Genomic DNA, 18,973 nt, shown 5'->3' with positions numbered 1-18,973 from the left:
AATTTGTGAGAGAGCTCCAGTAGTTCCTTCCTTTTACAGTGCCATATTGGCTCTGCCCCCCACCCCGGTCTTCCTTTTTCAAGTGCATTTGAGAAGGGGGGGTTATGTGGCCCTCCACTATTGTATCCAGCTGTGCTCAGTTCTGAACCCCCCCAAATTCACTTGTGGTAGAGATCTAGGCTAGCGAACCATGAATTGTCCAGTATAGAAGGATGCTGAAAGGCTTTGAGATACAGCTTCCAGGGAAACCACCATCAGAGGGGGGAGGAGTTAGAAAACTAGCAATATGGGAAAATAAGGGGAAAAGGCTGAAATTACTAAAGATCTAAGAAGAAAATTCAAAGACCTTGAATATAAACAGATAAATCAATAGAAAACATCAACAGCAAAAGGAAATAAAGTCTTCAGATCTAATAAAGGAGTTTAGGCATCTTAGAATAAATACTGCAAAACTAAGGAAAAAGATCCAACATGAGACAGAGAACTTGTTGGAATTTGAGGAGAATGTAGAAATAACAACATGTGGTTCTTGAGTGGTTTAAAAGAAAAATGAGAATTATAAGAACCAAATTTATGGCCTCCAGCACCTGTGTATCAAGAGAGATGAGAGATGGAGAAGTTAACCTTGGAGAGGGTAAGAAGAGATAAAGTGTCTTCAGGAGAAATCTAGGTTTCTGTGACATTAAAAGACTGGCCAATTGATAAGGGGCAGAGAAGATGGCTACCATAGGGTCAAGAAAAGGTTGAATGGTCATGTGGGAAAGTCACAGAAGGGTTCTAAATAACCCACTGTATTACTTAGCTCATCCCCCTTGCTGCCTTTTCCTCTTGCTGTACTCTCAGACTGCAATTACACATGAGTCCTCAAGACAATCCATGAACATCAGGGTAAATGAAAGAAAGAAGGAAAAGGTTTATGAAAACCCTCTAAAGTCATACTTAGTTACTACTCCAGCACACTCCTCTTCATTAATATGTTTTTTACAAAATGTATTCCTTTATGGTAATACTCCCTTTGTCAATTTTCTGCTCAAAAATCTTCAGTGCACCAATGAAGGTAATATTCACAACTGATGAGATCACAGAAATACTGAAACATGTGTGTATATGCATACATGTGTATGTATACACATAAACATATATAAACATACAAATAAAAATAAACATGCAATTCTTTGCCATTATAAGAAGAGCATTATAATTTGAAAACACAGGATTCTAAACTTAAAATCTGCGGTAAAGAAATATTTTTGAAAGCAGGTAATTAAAATAAGATAATTTCCAACTAAAAGTCACAGTTTAGGAAGGCATCATGTGTTGCTACCCTTGTCATTTAATCTCATATCCTGTTGTCTTAAACGATAGTGTTTCCGAGGTGTATTTAATCATGCATCTTACTTCATAACAATGTTGTAAGGAGAGTGCTTCATAAACTACAAAGCACCATATAAATGTGAGTTATTATTGTTTCAACAGAGGCAGTATGGCCCAAGAAGTGCAGAGGCAGCCTTGAAGTAAGGAGTACACATCCACACACAGAATATATACAAGACAGTTCCAACATTCCAAATACAGATCTGCTTTCATCAATGTGGATCAATAACTCATCGGTAATTTATAGTTTTGCCCCAGAAGTTAGGTGCCCTGCCAGTATTAACAAAGCTAGCAGAAGCAGGACTTGAATTTTAGTCTTTCTTACTCCAAGGTTACTTCTTTCTCTATCATGCTAAACTGCCTTTATCAAAGTAAACTCACATTTAGCTGTGGTTGGTACAAGCCTGGCACATAATAGGTACTTAATAAATGTTTACTGACTGATATTGATTAACATTTATATTCCTCCTTACAGTTTGCAAAGCATTGCCCTTACCACGATGCCATGTGGCTGGAAATATTATATGATTAAATATGCCTCTAAAGCATCTACTAGTGCCTAAGCCAGTAAGATGTGATATCAAACGACCATTAATACCAAAACATGATAAATATCTAAATTGTCACTTTTAGTTAGAAATTGCCTTGCTTTAATTCCTTATCCTCAAAAAAAGATTTTTTCCTTTATTACATATTCCAAATGTCTCCCAAAAGAGTTCAGAGTTACTTTCAAATCATTTTGCCCATTCTTACAGAGGCAAGCTCATCTTTTTATTAGTTATGCTACTCCAAAAAGTACATCTTAATAAGCATTTAGAAAACTAACTGGCAAGACTATCCATATCTAAGATCAAGTGACTTTCTTTAAAATGTGTGTATTATTCATTCAAGACGTGCACCTGTATGCTCAAAAACTCTTTGACACAGAACAGTTCTTCATGTAGTAGCTTGTTATGTTCAGAAAATGCAATCATTGAGCCAGGTTCTAATTTTCCAGGGTCTAAGTCATTTCCTCAATCAAGGACTTAAACAACTTCTTCAAGCCATTAGGGTACCTTTTGGTTCACTGAAACAGAAATTCATGCACTATATGTGAATACTCTATGCAGTTGATAAATATTTTCAATTGAACAATCATTTAAGTACCTGAGTCCAATACTATACTGGGCACTGGGGATATAACGACAAAACCAAAACCGTCAATGTCAATAAAGAGTTCCCTTTGACAGATTCTGCAAATTCACTTGTGTTCTTAACATACACTACTCGGTGAAACAGAACTGCAGTAGAGGACTTTTAGATGTTTTGTAACATCATGGAAAGAACCCTGGAGTTAGAAGATCCAGTCTGACGAGTCCTAGCTGTGTGGCCCTGATCAAGCCACAAACTCTGAACTTTAGTTTCTTCCTCTACAAATGAGGTTAATTCTATTTATTATTTTCAACCTAATAGGCTTTTTTAAGAAAGTCTTTTAAATTTTAAACCATTACATAAATACATGAGGCATTATTACTGATGTAGAAGAAGACCTGGTTTTAAGTCTCTGAAGCTCATATCTTAAAATGCAAAAAAGGAGATTATATCTATACTGGCTACTTAAATGGCTAATGTGAAGATCAAATGACATAACGTCAACATGCCTATGTGATATCATTGTGTTCTTCACATGTCCCACCTAGTAAGGTTAGTTATGTAACCATAAAGTCTTCTATAAATATAAGCTACTATTGATATTATTATGGCTATGCAATATCATTATTAACATATATAACGTATTAGTGACAATTCATTGCATACTTAATTTTCCAAACCCTCAAAATTTAGAGAAATGGGCTCATAAAACATAAATTTGTAGTGAAATAACTTATGACATAATAAAAGGACTCACAAGAAAATATATACTAGATCCAGGCTAAGAATATTGGAGTTTGGTCCTTCAGCTGTTATGTACAACTTTAAACTCTCCAATTACCTACTAACACAGGTAAAAACCAAATACTAGCATAATTTAGATAGAATGGCTTGTTCCAAATATAGACTATGTAAAAAAATTGATTTTTAATTTTAAGGTTATTCATATATAAGGCATACCTTTTTCTGCAAAGAGAATTTGAAGTAAAAAATAAAGAAAAGCTTTAAATGGACAATATTTAATTGGTAAATAATGATTTCTAAAAAGAAGAATTGGATGATCAGGAAATACTCTAATACTTGCTGAAGAAGACATATCACTGAATATTTAAAACATTTTATAAGCTTTAACTATTAGACTATTATTTTTAAGGTGTGATTTTTTTAAAAGAGAAAATAACACTCAATTAAAAATTTAATAGATTTAGTAGTTTTTCAAGGAGCATTTAATGCATTGATATATAATTCTGGTTTTTGCCTACCTTTTAGTTGCTGGTGAAACGGTTTCTTTCCTGGCCCCTGAAGGGGAAGGTAGAGAGCCACTTGGTTTCTTTGGTAACACAGTTCCATTATTAACAGTAGTTCTTAAAGGCAGTGTGTGTACGAGGGGTCTTACTATAATATAAGCAGAAAATAAAATCAGAGCTTGCTGCATGAAGGTAATTATATATTTTTTATATGGGTTATAGGGGAGGTCAAAAAATATATACATTAAAGACACCAGAAGAGTTTAATTAATCTCATTGATCTGAGTTAGAAATAATTCAGAATAAATTTAGTGTCACATTTAAAATGAGTTGTTTGAAATGAGTTTTGCCTGTATAGACAGAATTGCTTCAATTTAAACTCATAAATCCATTATTATGTATAATATGGTAAATGTCCTATAGAACCAACAGGGTAATTCTTATAAAGCCACAATTTTAAAATTCCGAAAGGTGAGGGTACCACCAACCATTTTGGGTACATGATAAGAGGTACTCAGGAAAGGCCAGAGTCTCATTCTTTCTCCTTGATCCTTCTGCATTTTTAGATACTGTCGACCATCCCTCTTCCCAACCCTCCTTCCCAGATTCTTTCTTCTGCTTTCATGTCACTAATCCCTCTGATTTTCCTCCTACCTGTCTGACCATTCCTTCTCAGTCTAATTTTCCAGATCATCACATATGCTCCATTCCCTATGCATATACAGTGTTGGGGAACTTGTGACCTCGAGGCCACATGTGGGCCTCTAGGTCCTTTGACTGAATCCAAACTTCACAGAACAAATCTCCTTAATAAAAAGATTTGTTTTACAAAATTTGGACTCAGTCCAAAAGGCCACACCCAAGGACCTAGAAGGCTGCATGTGGCCTCAAGGACTTAGGTTCTCCACCCCAAGAAAAACCTTAGACTTCTGTTCTGTGCACTCAGTGATAACGTTCCTTTTCTTATCTTTTTGCACTGTACCGAGCATGTATTAAATGCTCTGCAAATATCTGATGACTGATTACAAATCTCTATAACTAGCTCTAAAAAACTAACAATATGGAGTAAATATGGAGATTACTTGAATCACCTAAGGAAACAGAAGTGGATTCTAATCAAAATTGTTGTAAATGAAAAGAAAGTAAGACTTAGCTAAGTGTCATACATTCAGTGGGCACTCACCTTCCACATAATGTGGAAAACAAAAATAAATAAAACTGATTCTAAATTTTAAACAGAGGCTCCTCTCTGAAAAACTATGAACTGAAGTCTCAAAAGAAAGAAATTACACACTGCATCATTCAGCACACTTTTCCCAAACCCTTTTTTTTGTCCAAGCTAGAAAATGCATATAAGTTTATACTAGGATAAACTGAATCATGAACATAGCATCTAAGAATGTAAAGAGCCTTAGGATCACGGACAATTGACTATAAGAGATAAAAAGAATACTAAAATCATAAAGCATATAAGGTCAAAACTAAAAGAGACCTTAATTTAATTAAGTAAACAGAAATCTACAAACCAAATTTTTATTTATAAATGTACCGATTATAAATGGAAATGTTAAAAATAATTATGCTGCATTTCCATCTATTTACAAATAATAATTCTTGTTTTGGAAGGTTTCCAGAAGCCAATTTCCCTGGAAACATCTCTCCCTGAATTAAAATTTAAGATTCACAGCCAGGAGAAAAAATGCCATTCTTGCTTTATCCAAAAAAACCTACACTTTAAAAATGTTCCTAGATAGTTTACATAGATTAAAGCAGGCAAGTTAATGATACCCTATGAAGTTTATACCTACTCTTCCAATTGGTTCTTTAGAGATTTACCAATTGATCATCATCTGTCTTTTCCTCAATCCAATATATATTCTATATAAGCACTATTCCAAATCCTAGGGGCACCCAGCAACAGTTTTAAACAAGAAAGGACAGCATGAATGCATCCTAATTGTAGTCACCCAAGAAAATAAAGAAATGAAAAGAATAAGACTTTTGAAGCCATGAAAATATGTGCATACAATATATATTTGTAATACCTTCTGTTTAGTTTTCTTTGTTAAGCTGCCCACTAACATCAAAAGGATGTATTTTACAATTTTATATAATTTTATAATTTTAAAGAGAAGACATCACATTAAAAAAGGGCAATGACACTTTATTAGGAAATAGAATCTTGTTTCCAGAAAAGGATGCATTTTAATGTATTTTTTATTGGTTAGATTGCAGGTTAAATTTCTGAGCCACAAAGAGAAAGAACAAGATGTTTAATTAGTAAGAAATAGTGAGTACAAAACAATCAGAGATGGATAAACAGCCATGGTTTGGACTGTTAACACCTTCTGATGGAATGTGTAATCTTCAAATATCAAAAAGTGGCTCCCTTTCAAAATTTTTACATTATCTCCGGGAGAAGGGAAACAGGGGAAGTGAACAGTTTGATTCTAGTCTTATTTCTCTTTCTGAAGACCATTATCATCTTGCTTGGAAGGAGAGCCTTTTTACTAGAAAACACTTTCAGAATAACAATGAAGTTGGAAAGGCTCCCACTGGGGCAGGGCCTAATTATTCTGTCTTATAGTCCAGTAGAAAGAGAACTGTACATGGAGTTAGAAAACATTGGTTCAAACCCCTGATATAGAACTCATTAGTCATGTGACTATGGACAAAATGGTTCTGAGCATCAGTTTCCTTATGTGCAAAATAGTAAATAATAAATTGTAATTGCAATATCTAGTTCATTCATATGGTTGTTATAAGGAAAGAATTTTGAAATTAATCATCATCTAAAATGCACTATTATTATTATTAAATATGAACCATTACCACTATTTTTATTTTAATCAGATATACAATTTTACCTTCATTTTTATTTTATCAATCATTATCATCAAAATAAGTAAATATTAAGTCATTTAATTCATAAAATCTCACCACCAAAAGCAGAGGTTTTTTCCTGAAAAGGAAGAATCTCAAATATAGAAGGATCTAAAAATATCATAGGGTATCAAATGTGAACAAGTACCATACATACCTGAGTAAAAAGATTTATTCATGAACAATCATGTTTTAGGGATCAATCCTTTACAGAGCAAAAAACCATTATGAAAGGCACAAAACTCAGTTTCCTACTTATCAGAAGCAGCTAAAATTAAAGAAGTATTAGTTTCTAAGATCTTATGGGTTATTTTGATTTCTGAATTTTTTATTTAAAGGAAGCTTTGTTGTCCTACTCCAGTGCCTCATTATGACATTTATTTATGAAATTTTAAATGAATTTTTATGAATTATTATAATATTATCTTATTATGAATTTTTGAAGGCTATGTCAGCAGAGCACAGGTTTTAGTAGATCCTGCCAAGACAGGTTTTGAGTGTGGACTAGGCTGTATTCCTGTGTCCAACAACCAGCCTAGTTAAATATGGGCTAGGTGATGTGCTTATTGAAGAACCAATCTAGCTAAGGCCAGAAAGGCTCATCACCAGAGACCTGGGCAACAAGTCACAGAAAGATTTTAGCCCCAACAACTTAACAAGATTACCTATTAAAGCACAGAGGAACTTTGATCTGCTTCTGTGAAGAGAGTACCAACACCAGTGAAATAATTGTTCTTTTCAGTACTTAAGTTTTTAGGTGCTATTTTGTTTCTTGAGGGTCCAGGATCTGGTAATCCAAAAAAGGGAGAGGGGAATTCTAATATTTGGATTCTATCAAATGAAAGTACTATATGTTTAAAAAATGAGATTGTCATTCCTATCTGGTTACTTTGTCTGTAGCCTCCTCACCAAACGCCTGAGACCAGGCCCTGGAAGAACTTCGGAAGAACTTCACTCCCCTGACTGCTGACTTGCCTTTCTTAAAATCCTATTTCAAGAAAGCTCCAGTCGTATTTCACTTCACTCCGTCCTCTCTGGTCATCTCCAAGCCTCCTTACCACTACAAGAATTTCTTCACACCATCCTCTCCCTTCTTCCTTCTCCCTGCTTCTTCCCCATATCTAAGAAGGAATTCTTCACCTGCTTTCTAGGTCTGGAACAATGAACTATGACCAAATGAATTAAAAAGGTTGTGTCAATCTACAGCCCTGTGACCTCACTCTCTGTACTTATAACTTTTTGAACCAAGTATCTCTCCCTTGATATCACTCCCCCATGTGTGTTGTTTCTCCCATCACAACATAAGCTCCTGGATGGCAAGGGCTATCTTTGGTTTTGTATCAATAAACCCAGAGCTAAGGAATGCCTGGCATATAATGAGTAATTAATGTTTTTTATTCATTTCATTTGTATGAAAGTAATAGGGCAGCAAAAATCATGAAGATCCAAAGCAGACTAATAAATTCTTCTATACCTAAACTAGGATTCTTAATGTTAGAGGCCATATAAACTAAACCTTAATCAATTAATCCAACATTTTCTACAAATGGTCATTTGGCCTCTTCAATCAAACAATCAATAAACATTTATTAAGTGCCTACTAGGTGCCAGGCACTGTGCTAAGTGTTAGGAATACAAAAAGAGGCAAAAAATGGTCCCTGTCTTCAAGACGCTTATAATCCATTGGGGGAAACGGGATGCCAATATGTGCAAGGCAAGTGATATACAGGATAAACAGGAGATGATTAGCAGAAGGAAGACTCTGGAATTAAGAGAGGTTGAGGGGAAGGCTTCCTGTAGAAGATGGGATTTTAGTTGGAATTTAAAGGAAGACAGAGAGGCAAGTAGTCAGAGTGGAGGAGGAAGAGCATGCCAGGCATGGGAGATAGTCAAAGAGAATGCCCTAAGCAATGAGATGGAGTCTCTTATTTGTGGAACAGCCAGGAGGCCAGTGTCACTAGGCAGAAGAGTGTGTATCAAGGAGCAAGACTGTAAGGAGACTGGAAACATAAGAATGAGCTAAGTTGTAAAGGGCTTTGAAGGCCAGAGTATTTTTTACTTATTCCTGGAGGCAACAGGAAGTCACTGGAGTTTATTGAGTAGAGTGGTGGGGGTGTGTGTGACTTGGTTGGAACTGTGCCTTAGGAAAGTCACTTTAGTGTCTGAATGGAGGATGGAGTGGAATTTGGAGAGACTTGACGTAGATAGACCCACCAGCAGGCTATGGCGATAATCCAGGTATAAGGCGATGAGGGCCTATGCTAAAGTAGTGGTAGTGTCAGAGTAGGGAAGGGGATATAATCAAGAGATATTGAAGAACCCAGCATGATTCCTAGGCTGCAAACCTGAGAGACTGCGAAAATGCTGTTGTCCTCTGCAGCAATAGGGAAGGTAGGAGTTGGGGAGGTCATAGGGGGAAAGACAATGAGTTCCATTTTGGACATAGTGAGTTTAAGATGTCTAGGGACATCTAGTTCAAGATGTCTGAAAGGTAGTTCTTGAAAACCTTGAGTCACAGAGAATTTCCTTCTTCTCTAGGCAGCTCAAATCATTTAGAAGCTCAAATTGTTAGGAAGCTTTTCCTTATTTTGAACCAATAATCTCTCTTTGATCTTAGTTCTATCCACTAGAGACATACACAGTAAGCCTAATCTCCTTCTCTTAAACATGAATTCTCTTTAGATATTTAGAAATCACTCCTAATATTCTCTTCTCTAGGTTAAATATCCTTAGTTCCTTTAATTGAAGGAGAGGTTGGATTTGAAGTTACGAAGACCCTGAATTAGAAACCAGCGCCAGATACTTACTAGTTCAGCACCCTGGACAAGTCTATTAATTTCTCAAATTCTTTTTCCTCATCTGCAGATGGATAAAATAATAACACCTTCCCCACAGAAATTATGAGGATTAAACAGGATCACATATGTATAGAACTCTGCAAATCTTAAAGCACTATATAAATGTTACCCATTACTAATATAGTAGTATTGAAAGGCAGCATGGCATAGTAGGGCATGCATGGGGGCAGCTACAGTGCAATGGATAGAGTGCCAGCCCTGGCGTTGGAAAGCCCTGAGATCAAATATGGCCTCAGGACACTTACTAGCTACATGACCACAAGCAAGTCACTGTTTGCCTCAGTTCCTAGTCTGTAAAATGAGCTGGAGAAGGAAATGGAAAACCACATTATTATCTAAATGGAGTCATGAAGAGTCAGACTTAACTGAAGTAAGTGAATGAACAACAAAGGGCATAACAGATAGAGAGCTAGACTTGAAGCCCCGAAGATCTGATATACACACAGTGGGTTACGTGATTCTGGGCAAGGTCAACTCTCTCAGCGCTCTAGGCAACTCCACATGACTCAAGGTGCAGAGAAAGTGCTAACCTGTACTGTAAAGAAAGTTTGCTTGCCTCTGAGCTGCCTGCACCAGCGAAAACACAGGCCCAGGTGCTACTGGCGCTATATCATTATTATTACTGTTATTTTACAATAATTATTATCATCATTAAACTGATCTTCAAATGGCATGGTTTTTGGTGCCATTGTTCTGCATGTGCCCCACCTTGTCAACATTTCCTAACGTAAGAGAGATTATGGGAACCCCTGATCAATCTGATCAGTAACTTTAGCAATGTGAATACATTATTGGATACGGGTGTTGGCTGGGAGATCATCTTTAATGAAGGTATGCATGTACTCTTGCACATCGCTAAGAAGATACAGGGAGCTCATCTGATTGGTTCCCTGTGACTGGTGATGTTCCCCGAGAATCAGGGAAAACGGACTATGGTCAGAAGAACTATCCCTCCTTCATGATAGGTAAAGCTGAGATGAGATGCCAGTTTCCCGTGTTCTCCCTTCTCTAGGCTTCCAGATAAGAATGCAGCAAGGTATATGCAGGAAGGAGTGGGAGGGCGGAAAGAATAATTTCTCCATCCTGCCCTAAGATAAGCTATAATAGTGATTCATAGAAGCCCATGATAAGTCCAAAAGTGGAGTCCTAGGACCTTCAATTCTGAAGTGACTTCTGATTTTCCCTTTCCTTTTCTGAACACAGGTTGGAGACTTAAGTTCCTGAGAATAGATTGTTTACAGCTAAGATACAGAGGTAGCTGGAACATTGATGGAACTCCTGCATCTACTAAAGTCACTGAGGACCTGTGATCTGTATCAGTTATGGAAGTACCCACATGAATGAAATCACAGATCCTTGGTGTAATAAAGTAAGTATTTCTCAAAATTAATGCCAACATTCTGTTTTTGCGATTATGGAGATGCATTTATGGTCAACCTCATTTGAAAAAGCATTAAGGATTTTGGGCAGTGTGGAATATTTGTAGTGGACCAGAACAACTGGACATTTTAGTAAATCTTTCTGGGTTTTAGCATTCTGTGATAGAGTTTTGACTCAGAAATTTGATGCTAAAATGTTTTCTGTTTAAGTCACATGAGTGGTGAGGATCCAGGAGCAGGTCAGACGATGACAGTCTCATGTGACACCCTTGTTAAAGTCAAATTAAATATAAAAGACCTAGGTCTAGCCCTTTCACAAAGATTCATATCTCTTCTACATGTTAAGAACTTTTATCCTACATTGATACTCTGTCCGAGGTAAAATGATTTTATGAAATTGAAATGGATGAGGATTAGGTGGAGAAATGGTAATTTAAAGTACAATGAAACTAATATAAATATATAATATAATAACTAATAATATAATAACTAATATATAAAACTAATTTTAATGTCAACAACATAAACATGTTAATTAAATTCATTCTCAATTTCTGAAATTTGACATTTAAATTTGCATTAAAAAGCTATATAAGAATTTTAAGTTTTTAAAAAATATCTATTGTCTAGGTCTATTAAAATGATTATTAGCTGTTATCAACAATATTTTTATATTTCAATATAGGTCTCCTGTAGAACCAGCATGGTATAGTGGATACAAGAGGTCTCAAAGTCAGGAAAACCTGGGTATAAACCTGCCTTTGAAACATACTGACTATATGACTCTGAGCAAGTTCACCTAATCTCTCAGTGCTCTAGGCAACTTTCTAAGACTATGACATGTATTCATCCAGAAGAAGCGTCCTCATCGAGAAATTCTTTACATCAGTGAAGTAACAGGTCTAGTACTTAAATAGTCCCTTATAGAGCTGCCGTTACCTAAACAGAGAGGCAACTAATGATTAAAAAACTGATAAAAATCTAGCATTCCAAATAAAGGTAACAAAGAAAAAGGGAACATTATTTTTCATTCAAAAGATTTAGTTTAAGGGGAAAGAGGAAGACAATAATGTTAAAAAAATAGAAGAAAAGTCTGGCCCTCACTGCATTTTGTCATAAAGCCTTTACTTTAGTTAACCAGGAGCATGAGTCATTTCCTCACCAATCTTCACCTTTTCCTCTTCCAAAAATAAATTAAACATTCAATATCATTTACAGCAAAGAGCTGGAGACTTGAGTCTTGTCTTCTGACCTAACAAATTCTGGTAGAGCCTTGTGGGCTTAGCATCTCATAGAAGTGTGAAGCTAAAGGCATCATATTATACTCCAGACTAGTTAGAAAGTCAAATCTAATCCTGAATAAAAGGGACCTCCCTTTCAAGTGACTGAATCAGCTGGAAGGAATCTTAGAGGCCATCTAGTCAAGCCCATATCTAAACAGGAACTCTGCCCCTCACTCAAAATTTTAAACATGCGAAGACCTCATATGATGGAAAACTCACCATTAATCAAGGCCACTCATCCCACTTCTGGACGCCTGTAATCATTAGGAAGTTGTCCCTTATATTTACACAATCGAATATAAGGAAGAGCAAGGACTGATTTCATTACCTTACATATGGCAGGAATCAAATTATCTGCTGAACTGAATCTGTTAAATTGTAGTTGTGACTGAATTAGCCGGAGCACCTATTTATTTATTAATTTATTTGCCTATTAATTATATTGTTTATAATTGGATTAACTTTAATAATTCTTTTAAAATATGATTTAAAATATGACAAGTAATGAGTTATATGTTAACGTAATAGCTACTAGATCAGTTATGTTACGCTGTGGTCAGCAGCTATTAGTGTATTTTCCAGATTGTGCTGGTTTGCTGTCTTACCTAAACAGCAGGACTGACATGTTTATCGGCCTCTCTAGCAGATGCTTTTTTAGTCATATTCTGATCTATGAGTTAATGTGGCTATTAATATTAACAGCAACAGATAATTTGTAAATGGAAGTATAAGTAGAAAGGAAAGAAGCCATACCAAACTTTAATGAACTTATATAAAGCAAGAAAAATTAGAAAATCTTTTTGGACAATAAATCCAAAAACAGACACACTGTGGTGTGAGGAATAATGCAATATTTTCCCCTTCTGTTTGAGTTATAAAGTCCCTATTTATGATATAAAACCCCATACTGTTTGTATAGTTAAAGTTAATAATACCTCTGTACAAGGAATCCATGTAACTCTAAGGATTGAGTATCACAGGCTTATAGGAGTTAGAGCTAGAAGGAAACTGAGGCTCAAGAGAGGTGATGCGATTTGCCCACACTCACAGACAGTATGGAGAAGAACTCAACCTTGAATATAGGTCATGTGACTCTAAATCAAATGCTTTTGCCCCTATATCATATAATCTCCATTTCAGATCCCTTTGGCTACTATGGATTTCAGGTCAGAGCCTGAAAACTTAGAAAAATCTCCATGTAATATGCTTTAAATCCATATCACAAAAGTACAGCCTACATATCACAAAACAATAAAAAGTGGTAATAACGAGTCCTTCTAAATTTTCCCTTGAGTAGGGGGAAAAGGCCTCTCTTTTATTTGATAGATCAGGCAGCAAAATCATAGCTATCAGCTTCCCAGAAGAGCAAAGCTCTCTTCAAATGAACTTGTCTGTATTCTATCAGGAAGAAAAGCAAGAAAAAGTTTCTGCTGAGTAAGAACCTTCTCTTTCTTCCTAATTTGTACTAACATATAGTGGTTAAGTAAGAACATTCATGCTCCACTCAGAGAACGATAAAATCTTAGAGTTGGAAAGGACCCCAGAAGTCATCTAGAACAACCTTTACCTGAAACATGAACTGCTTCTGTAACGTTCCTAACAATCTGTCATCTACTCTCTGCTTAAATGCCTCCAGTGAAGGGGAGATGACTACTTTGTAAGACAGTTCATTCTACTTTCTAAGTCACTGAGACATCACCATCACTTCATATTTTTTTATAGTATTGCCAATATACTATTGCCTAGTATAATATTTTTACATTTTGTCTAACTCACTTCCATTTATGCAAGGCTAAATTGGACAAAGTACTTTGAATTCATTAATGTTAAAATATTTAAAAAATAATTTTGCATAGAAGTATTCTTTTTTAAATGAGAACTTGCTCATAACTCAAAGAAATATCTGAGCAATTTCCTCAAACAACCCTCCTAGGACTAATATTTTATGCTAATTCTTAGATTAATTTAAAGGAAAAACTGTGGACGAAAGACATATAAGCATTTAGAATCCAAGCGTATATGTGGTATGCAAAGCAGCAATGATCACTATATGTTGTTCCTGAAGTGTTGAGTAGTAACAAAAGCATTTAAAATAGCCCAGGTTGTACATTACTTTATATTTTGGTACGGCAAATCAAAAAACTTAAAAGAAATGTTGAAATTTTAGAAATATGCCTTGTGTACCTAGTAATAATTACCTTGAAAGAAAGAATTAATTTACTACAAATATGTAAAAATGGAGCCAATAATTTTAATAAAACTTCAACATATATATACATATTCTGTGAAATAATTTATTAAACATTTTTATATTTATTTGTTTGCCTGAATTTTAAAAATTCTTAGCCATAAATTATCTGTGAGCTAATATTCACCTTTCCCCCTCTGGGGACGTTACATTGGACAGTTCTTCTGGCAAAATTCTTACAATGAATAAAATAAAAAGTGGATCGTACGGTAATAACAGGACAGACCTCTTATAAAATCCTATTTTCAAATTTTTCAGTAAGAGTGTAAAAGAAATTATTTAAGTATAAAATGGTGTTCCTTATGTGTTATATTCTAGGAGACTCAAGGGTGGAAAATGGTCACTAAAAATCATTGAAAACTTGTAAAATTGCAGAATACCCTATTAGGTATTTGTGGTGGGAAGGAAGGAAAAGCTGACAAGAGTTCAAAGATTAAAAAAAAAACCACCTAAATCCTAGAAAATAACTTTGTATAGTTTATAAGCTAGACATGGAGACAAATTATACACAAACGAAATAACCTGAGAACAGTTGCAGAGTAACATGGGAAAGACAAGTAAGACAAGAAAGTTACAATATAAAATGAGCACATAAAGTGCTCAATGGACATACCATAGTAAGGGAATGATTATGGTACAATGAAAAAGGATGGAATTCAGAGTCAGATCATTTTGTCTTGAGTCCTGAGGCTAGGGTATGTGACTACGGGCAAGTTACCTAAGTTTCAGTTTCCCTATCTGTGAAGTGGAGTTAGCAATTCTTGCATAAACAACTTCACAGGATTGTTTTAAGGTAAGTGCTTTTGTGAAACTTAAAATATGTTTATTATTATCATCCCTAGAGTTGGTAGACATTAATCAGGAAGATTTATTGCAGGTGGTAAAGTTGGAGCTCACCTTTTTAAGAGGACAAGACAATATTCCCCAAAGAGACAGACCTATTTATGGTACACTTATCACGATGAAGGGTATGTATAATAGCTAGAATTCACTTTAAATCTAAACAAAATCATGCTGTACTTTGGTCATTGGGGACTTTTAGAGGGTTTTAAATATAGAGCGCTTGACATTTTAATAATTTGCCAATTTAAAAGCATGGTCCATTCAAAATACAGCAAGAATCCATACAGACCAATTATGTTACAATGCATATATCTGAAATGTTTACCTTTGGTAGGGCCTTTTCTGTTCAACATGGCCTGTTGCTCTTCAGTAATATTCAAGCGTCGGACTACATCAGCCAGAGCTGACTTGAGCAGCTGGATGTCATCTTCTTGCATCTGGACCCGCTGCTCCAGTGAAGCAATCCGATCAGTTACTTCCATGCTACTTGCAGCAGAAGCACTGTCATCTACATCAAATGATATACAAAAATATGACAAAATGTCCCCAAACTAGACCAAGAAATATTTCTTCTACTAAATTTTCCTCCTACTGTTCAGCCTACATTGGGGATGGTCCAAGGCACTCTAATATTATGCCAGCAGAACAAAAGCTTTACCAGGTCCCACCAAGCTACAAAGGCTTTGAGTAAAGGCTTAGCTATATGTGTGTTGTGCAAAGACTAGGTCAGGTTTGGAGAGACTTGTCATTGGGAAATTGGCAACCTGGTAATGAATTTCTTGGGGTTTTCTGGTCATACAAACTCATTAAATAATCACTATTTAATGAATATTTAACACATTGAATGGGGAAGTTTTAATCTGTGTTGATGTAGGCAGTATCCAAACCAATAAAGTCACAGTTCTATGACATGAAAATAGAAGAAATTTATACTAATTATATTCATATACCTCTTTCAAACTAGGAAAATTAAATAAAAATGAAATGCAAAAATAGATTTATTCTAAAATCATATGACATAAATCACTTTAGCTTCCGTTGCATGAAGAGATTAAGGTATGTAGGACTTCAAATTTTTGTTCCATCTACTTCATTTTCACACTTGCTTCTGTCATTGCCATTGAGTTATTTACCATTCATGATATTGTAAATGAACACTGAAATAGGAGTCAGAAAAGCTGGATGTTATTATTCTATTACTAATAATTCTATCACTAGAATTCTTATTACTACAATGCTAGTTAACTAGAATTCTAATTATACTATTATTAGATTTTTAGTGCAAGGTATTTAATTCCTCTGAACATCAGTATTCTCATCTATAAAACAGAGATAATTACTCCTACCTTTACTGGGTCACATAGATGTTAAAATGGATGTAAAGTGTGCTGTAAACCATAAAGTGCAACATATGAGTTACTGTGATATTGATGAATATTCTTAAGGATCAAATGAGATAATATGTGTGAAAGGACTTTGGAAACTATAAAATATTATAAGATGTAAGGGATTATCATAGGATTCAGTCTTAAAATTAGAGGCAATCGAAGGCGGAGCCAAGAAGGCGGCTGGTAGGCAGGGACTAGAGTGAGCTCCGTACCGAGTCCCTCCAAAAACCTATAAAAAATGGCTCTGAACCAAATCTAGAACGGCAGAACCCACAGAACAGCAGAGGGAAGCAGGGCTCCAGCCCAGGACAGCCTGGATGGTCTCTGGGTGAGGTCTATCCCACACGGAGCTGGGAGCTGGGAACGGAGTGGAGCAGAGCCCAGACTGAGTGGTGTGGAACAACCAAACTTGGAGTCGGGCGGATGGGGCCCCTAGCGCCCTGAATATGTGAGCTGCGGCAGTTACCAGACCCCTCGACCCACAAACACCAAAGACTGCGGAGAAGGTTAGTGGGAAAAGCTGCGGGAGTGGAAGGAGGAGTGGAAGGAGTTCGCGGTTCGGCTTCCAGCCCCGGGGGCAGCGGAGGTGGGGCAGCTACAGTTGCTGCTGCTTCTGGCCCCAGGCCCACCTGGTGGGAGGAATTAAGTGGTGGATCAGAGCAGGAGTGCACAGCCTGCTGAAGATCTAAGCCCAGTCCGGACTGGGGGTTCTTGGGGAAGGAGTAGTGCTGGTGTGACAGAGCTGGCACCTCCCCCCCAAACGTGGAACATAGAACTCTCTAGTCTACAAGCAGTCATACCCCACTGAAAAACTCAAGGGTCAAGTTAGTTGGTTGGGAATATGGCCAGGCAGTGAAAACGCGCCCAGATGGAGTCTCAGACTTTGGATTCTTTCTTTGGTGACAAAGAAGACCAAAACATACAGCCTAAAGAAGACAACAAAGTCATAGAGCCTATAACAAAAGCCTCCAAGAAAAACATGAACTGGCCCCAGCCCATAGAAGAACTCAAAAAGGATTTGGAAAAGCAAGTTAGAGAAGTAGAGGAAAAATTGGGAAGAGAAATGAGAAGGATGCGAGAAAACCATGAAAAACAAGTCAATGACTTGCTAAAGGAGACCCAAAAAAATACTGAAAAATATACTGAAGAAAACAAAACCTTAAAAAACAGACTAACTCAAATGGCAAAAGAGCTCCAAAAAGCCAATGAGGAGAAGAATGCCTTGAAAGGCAGAATTAGCCAAATGGAAAAGGAGGTCCAAAAGACCACTGAAGAAAATACTTTAAAAATTAGATTGGACCAAGTGGAAGCTAGTGACTTTATGAGAAATCAGGATATTATAAAACAGAACCAAAGGAATGAAAAAAATGGAAGACAATGTGAAATATCTCCTTGGAAAAACCAGTGACCTGGAAAATAGATCCAGGAGAGATAATTTAAAAATTATTGGACTACCTGAAAGCCACGATCAAAAAAAGAGCCTAGATACCATCTTTCCAGAAATTATCAAGGAGAACTGCCCTGATATTCTAGAGCCACAGGGCAAAATAGAAATTGAAAGAATCCATCGATCGCCTCCTCAAATAGATCCCAAAAAGAAATCTCCCAGGAATATTGTTGCCAAATTCCAGAGCTCCCAGATCAAGGAGAAAATACTGCAAGCAGCCAGAAAGAAACAATTTGAGTATTGTGGAAACCCAATCAGAATAACCCAAGATCTGGCAGCTTCTACATTAAGAGATCGAAGGGCTTGGAATGCGATATTCCGGAGGTCAATGGAGCTAGGATTAAAACCTAGAATCACCTACCCAGCAAAACTGAGTATCATGTTCCAAGGCAAAATATGGATTTTCGATAAAATAGAGGACTTTCAAGCTTTCTCAGTGAAAACACCAGAACTGAATAGAAAATTTGACTTTCAAACACAAGAATCAAGAGAAGCATGAAAAGGTAATCAAGAAACGGAAATTGCAAGGGACTTACTAAAGTTGAACTGTTTTGTTTACATTCCTACATGGAAAAATGATGTGTATGATTCATGAGACCTCAGTATTAGGGTAGTTGAAGTGAATATGCATATATACATATATATATATACATATATATGTTTATGTATATATATATATATAGGTGAATGCGTATGTATGTATATATCTATGTGTATATGTATGTATGTGTATGTATGTGTATATATATATATGTGTGTGTGTTTTTATATATGTATATATATATATATATATATGTAAAAGAGAGAGAGCAGACACAGGGTGAGTTGAAGATGAAGGGAAGATATCTAAAAGAAATAAAAGGAAATTAAGGGATGAGAGAGCAACATACTG

General features: G+C 36.0%; 1 protein-coding gene across 7 annotated transcripts in view; it reads right to left on the bottom strand.

Annotated features, from left to right (window-relative positions):
• EML1 (EMAP like 1) overlaps positions 1–18,973 on the bottom strand; it is a 312,714-nt gene that overhangs the window by 139,374 nt on the left and 154,367 nt on the right. For all 7 annotated transcript variants that reach the window (XM_036750598.1, XM_036750594.1, XM_036750593.1 and 4 more), the window contains exons 2-3: positions 15,572–15,754; positions 3,768–3,900 (exon numbers count right to left, since the gene is read on the bottom strand). In XM_036750598.1, the coding sequence (XP_036606493.1) occupies positions 3,768–3,900; positions 15,572–15,754 (316 nt within the window). The remainder of the gene's footprint in view (positions 1–3,767; positions 3,901–15,571; positions 15,755–18,973) is intronic.

The sequence above is a fragment of the Trichosurus vulpecula genome, chromosome 3 (assembly GCF_011100635.1).
Source record: "Trichosurus vulpecula isolate mTriVul1 chromosome 3, mTriVul1.pri, whole genome shotgun sequence".
Lineage (NCBI taxonomy): Eukaryota > Metazoa > Chordata > Mammalia > Diprotodontia > Phalangeridae > Trichosurus > Trichosurus vulpecula.
Note: the sequence above shows the minus strand (reverse complement) of the source record. Positions and strands in the feature narration are given on the sequence as shown.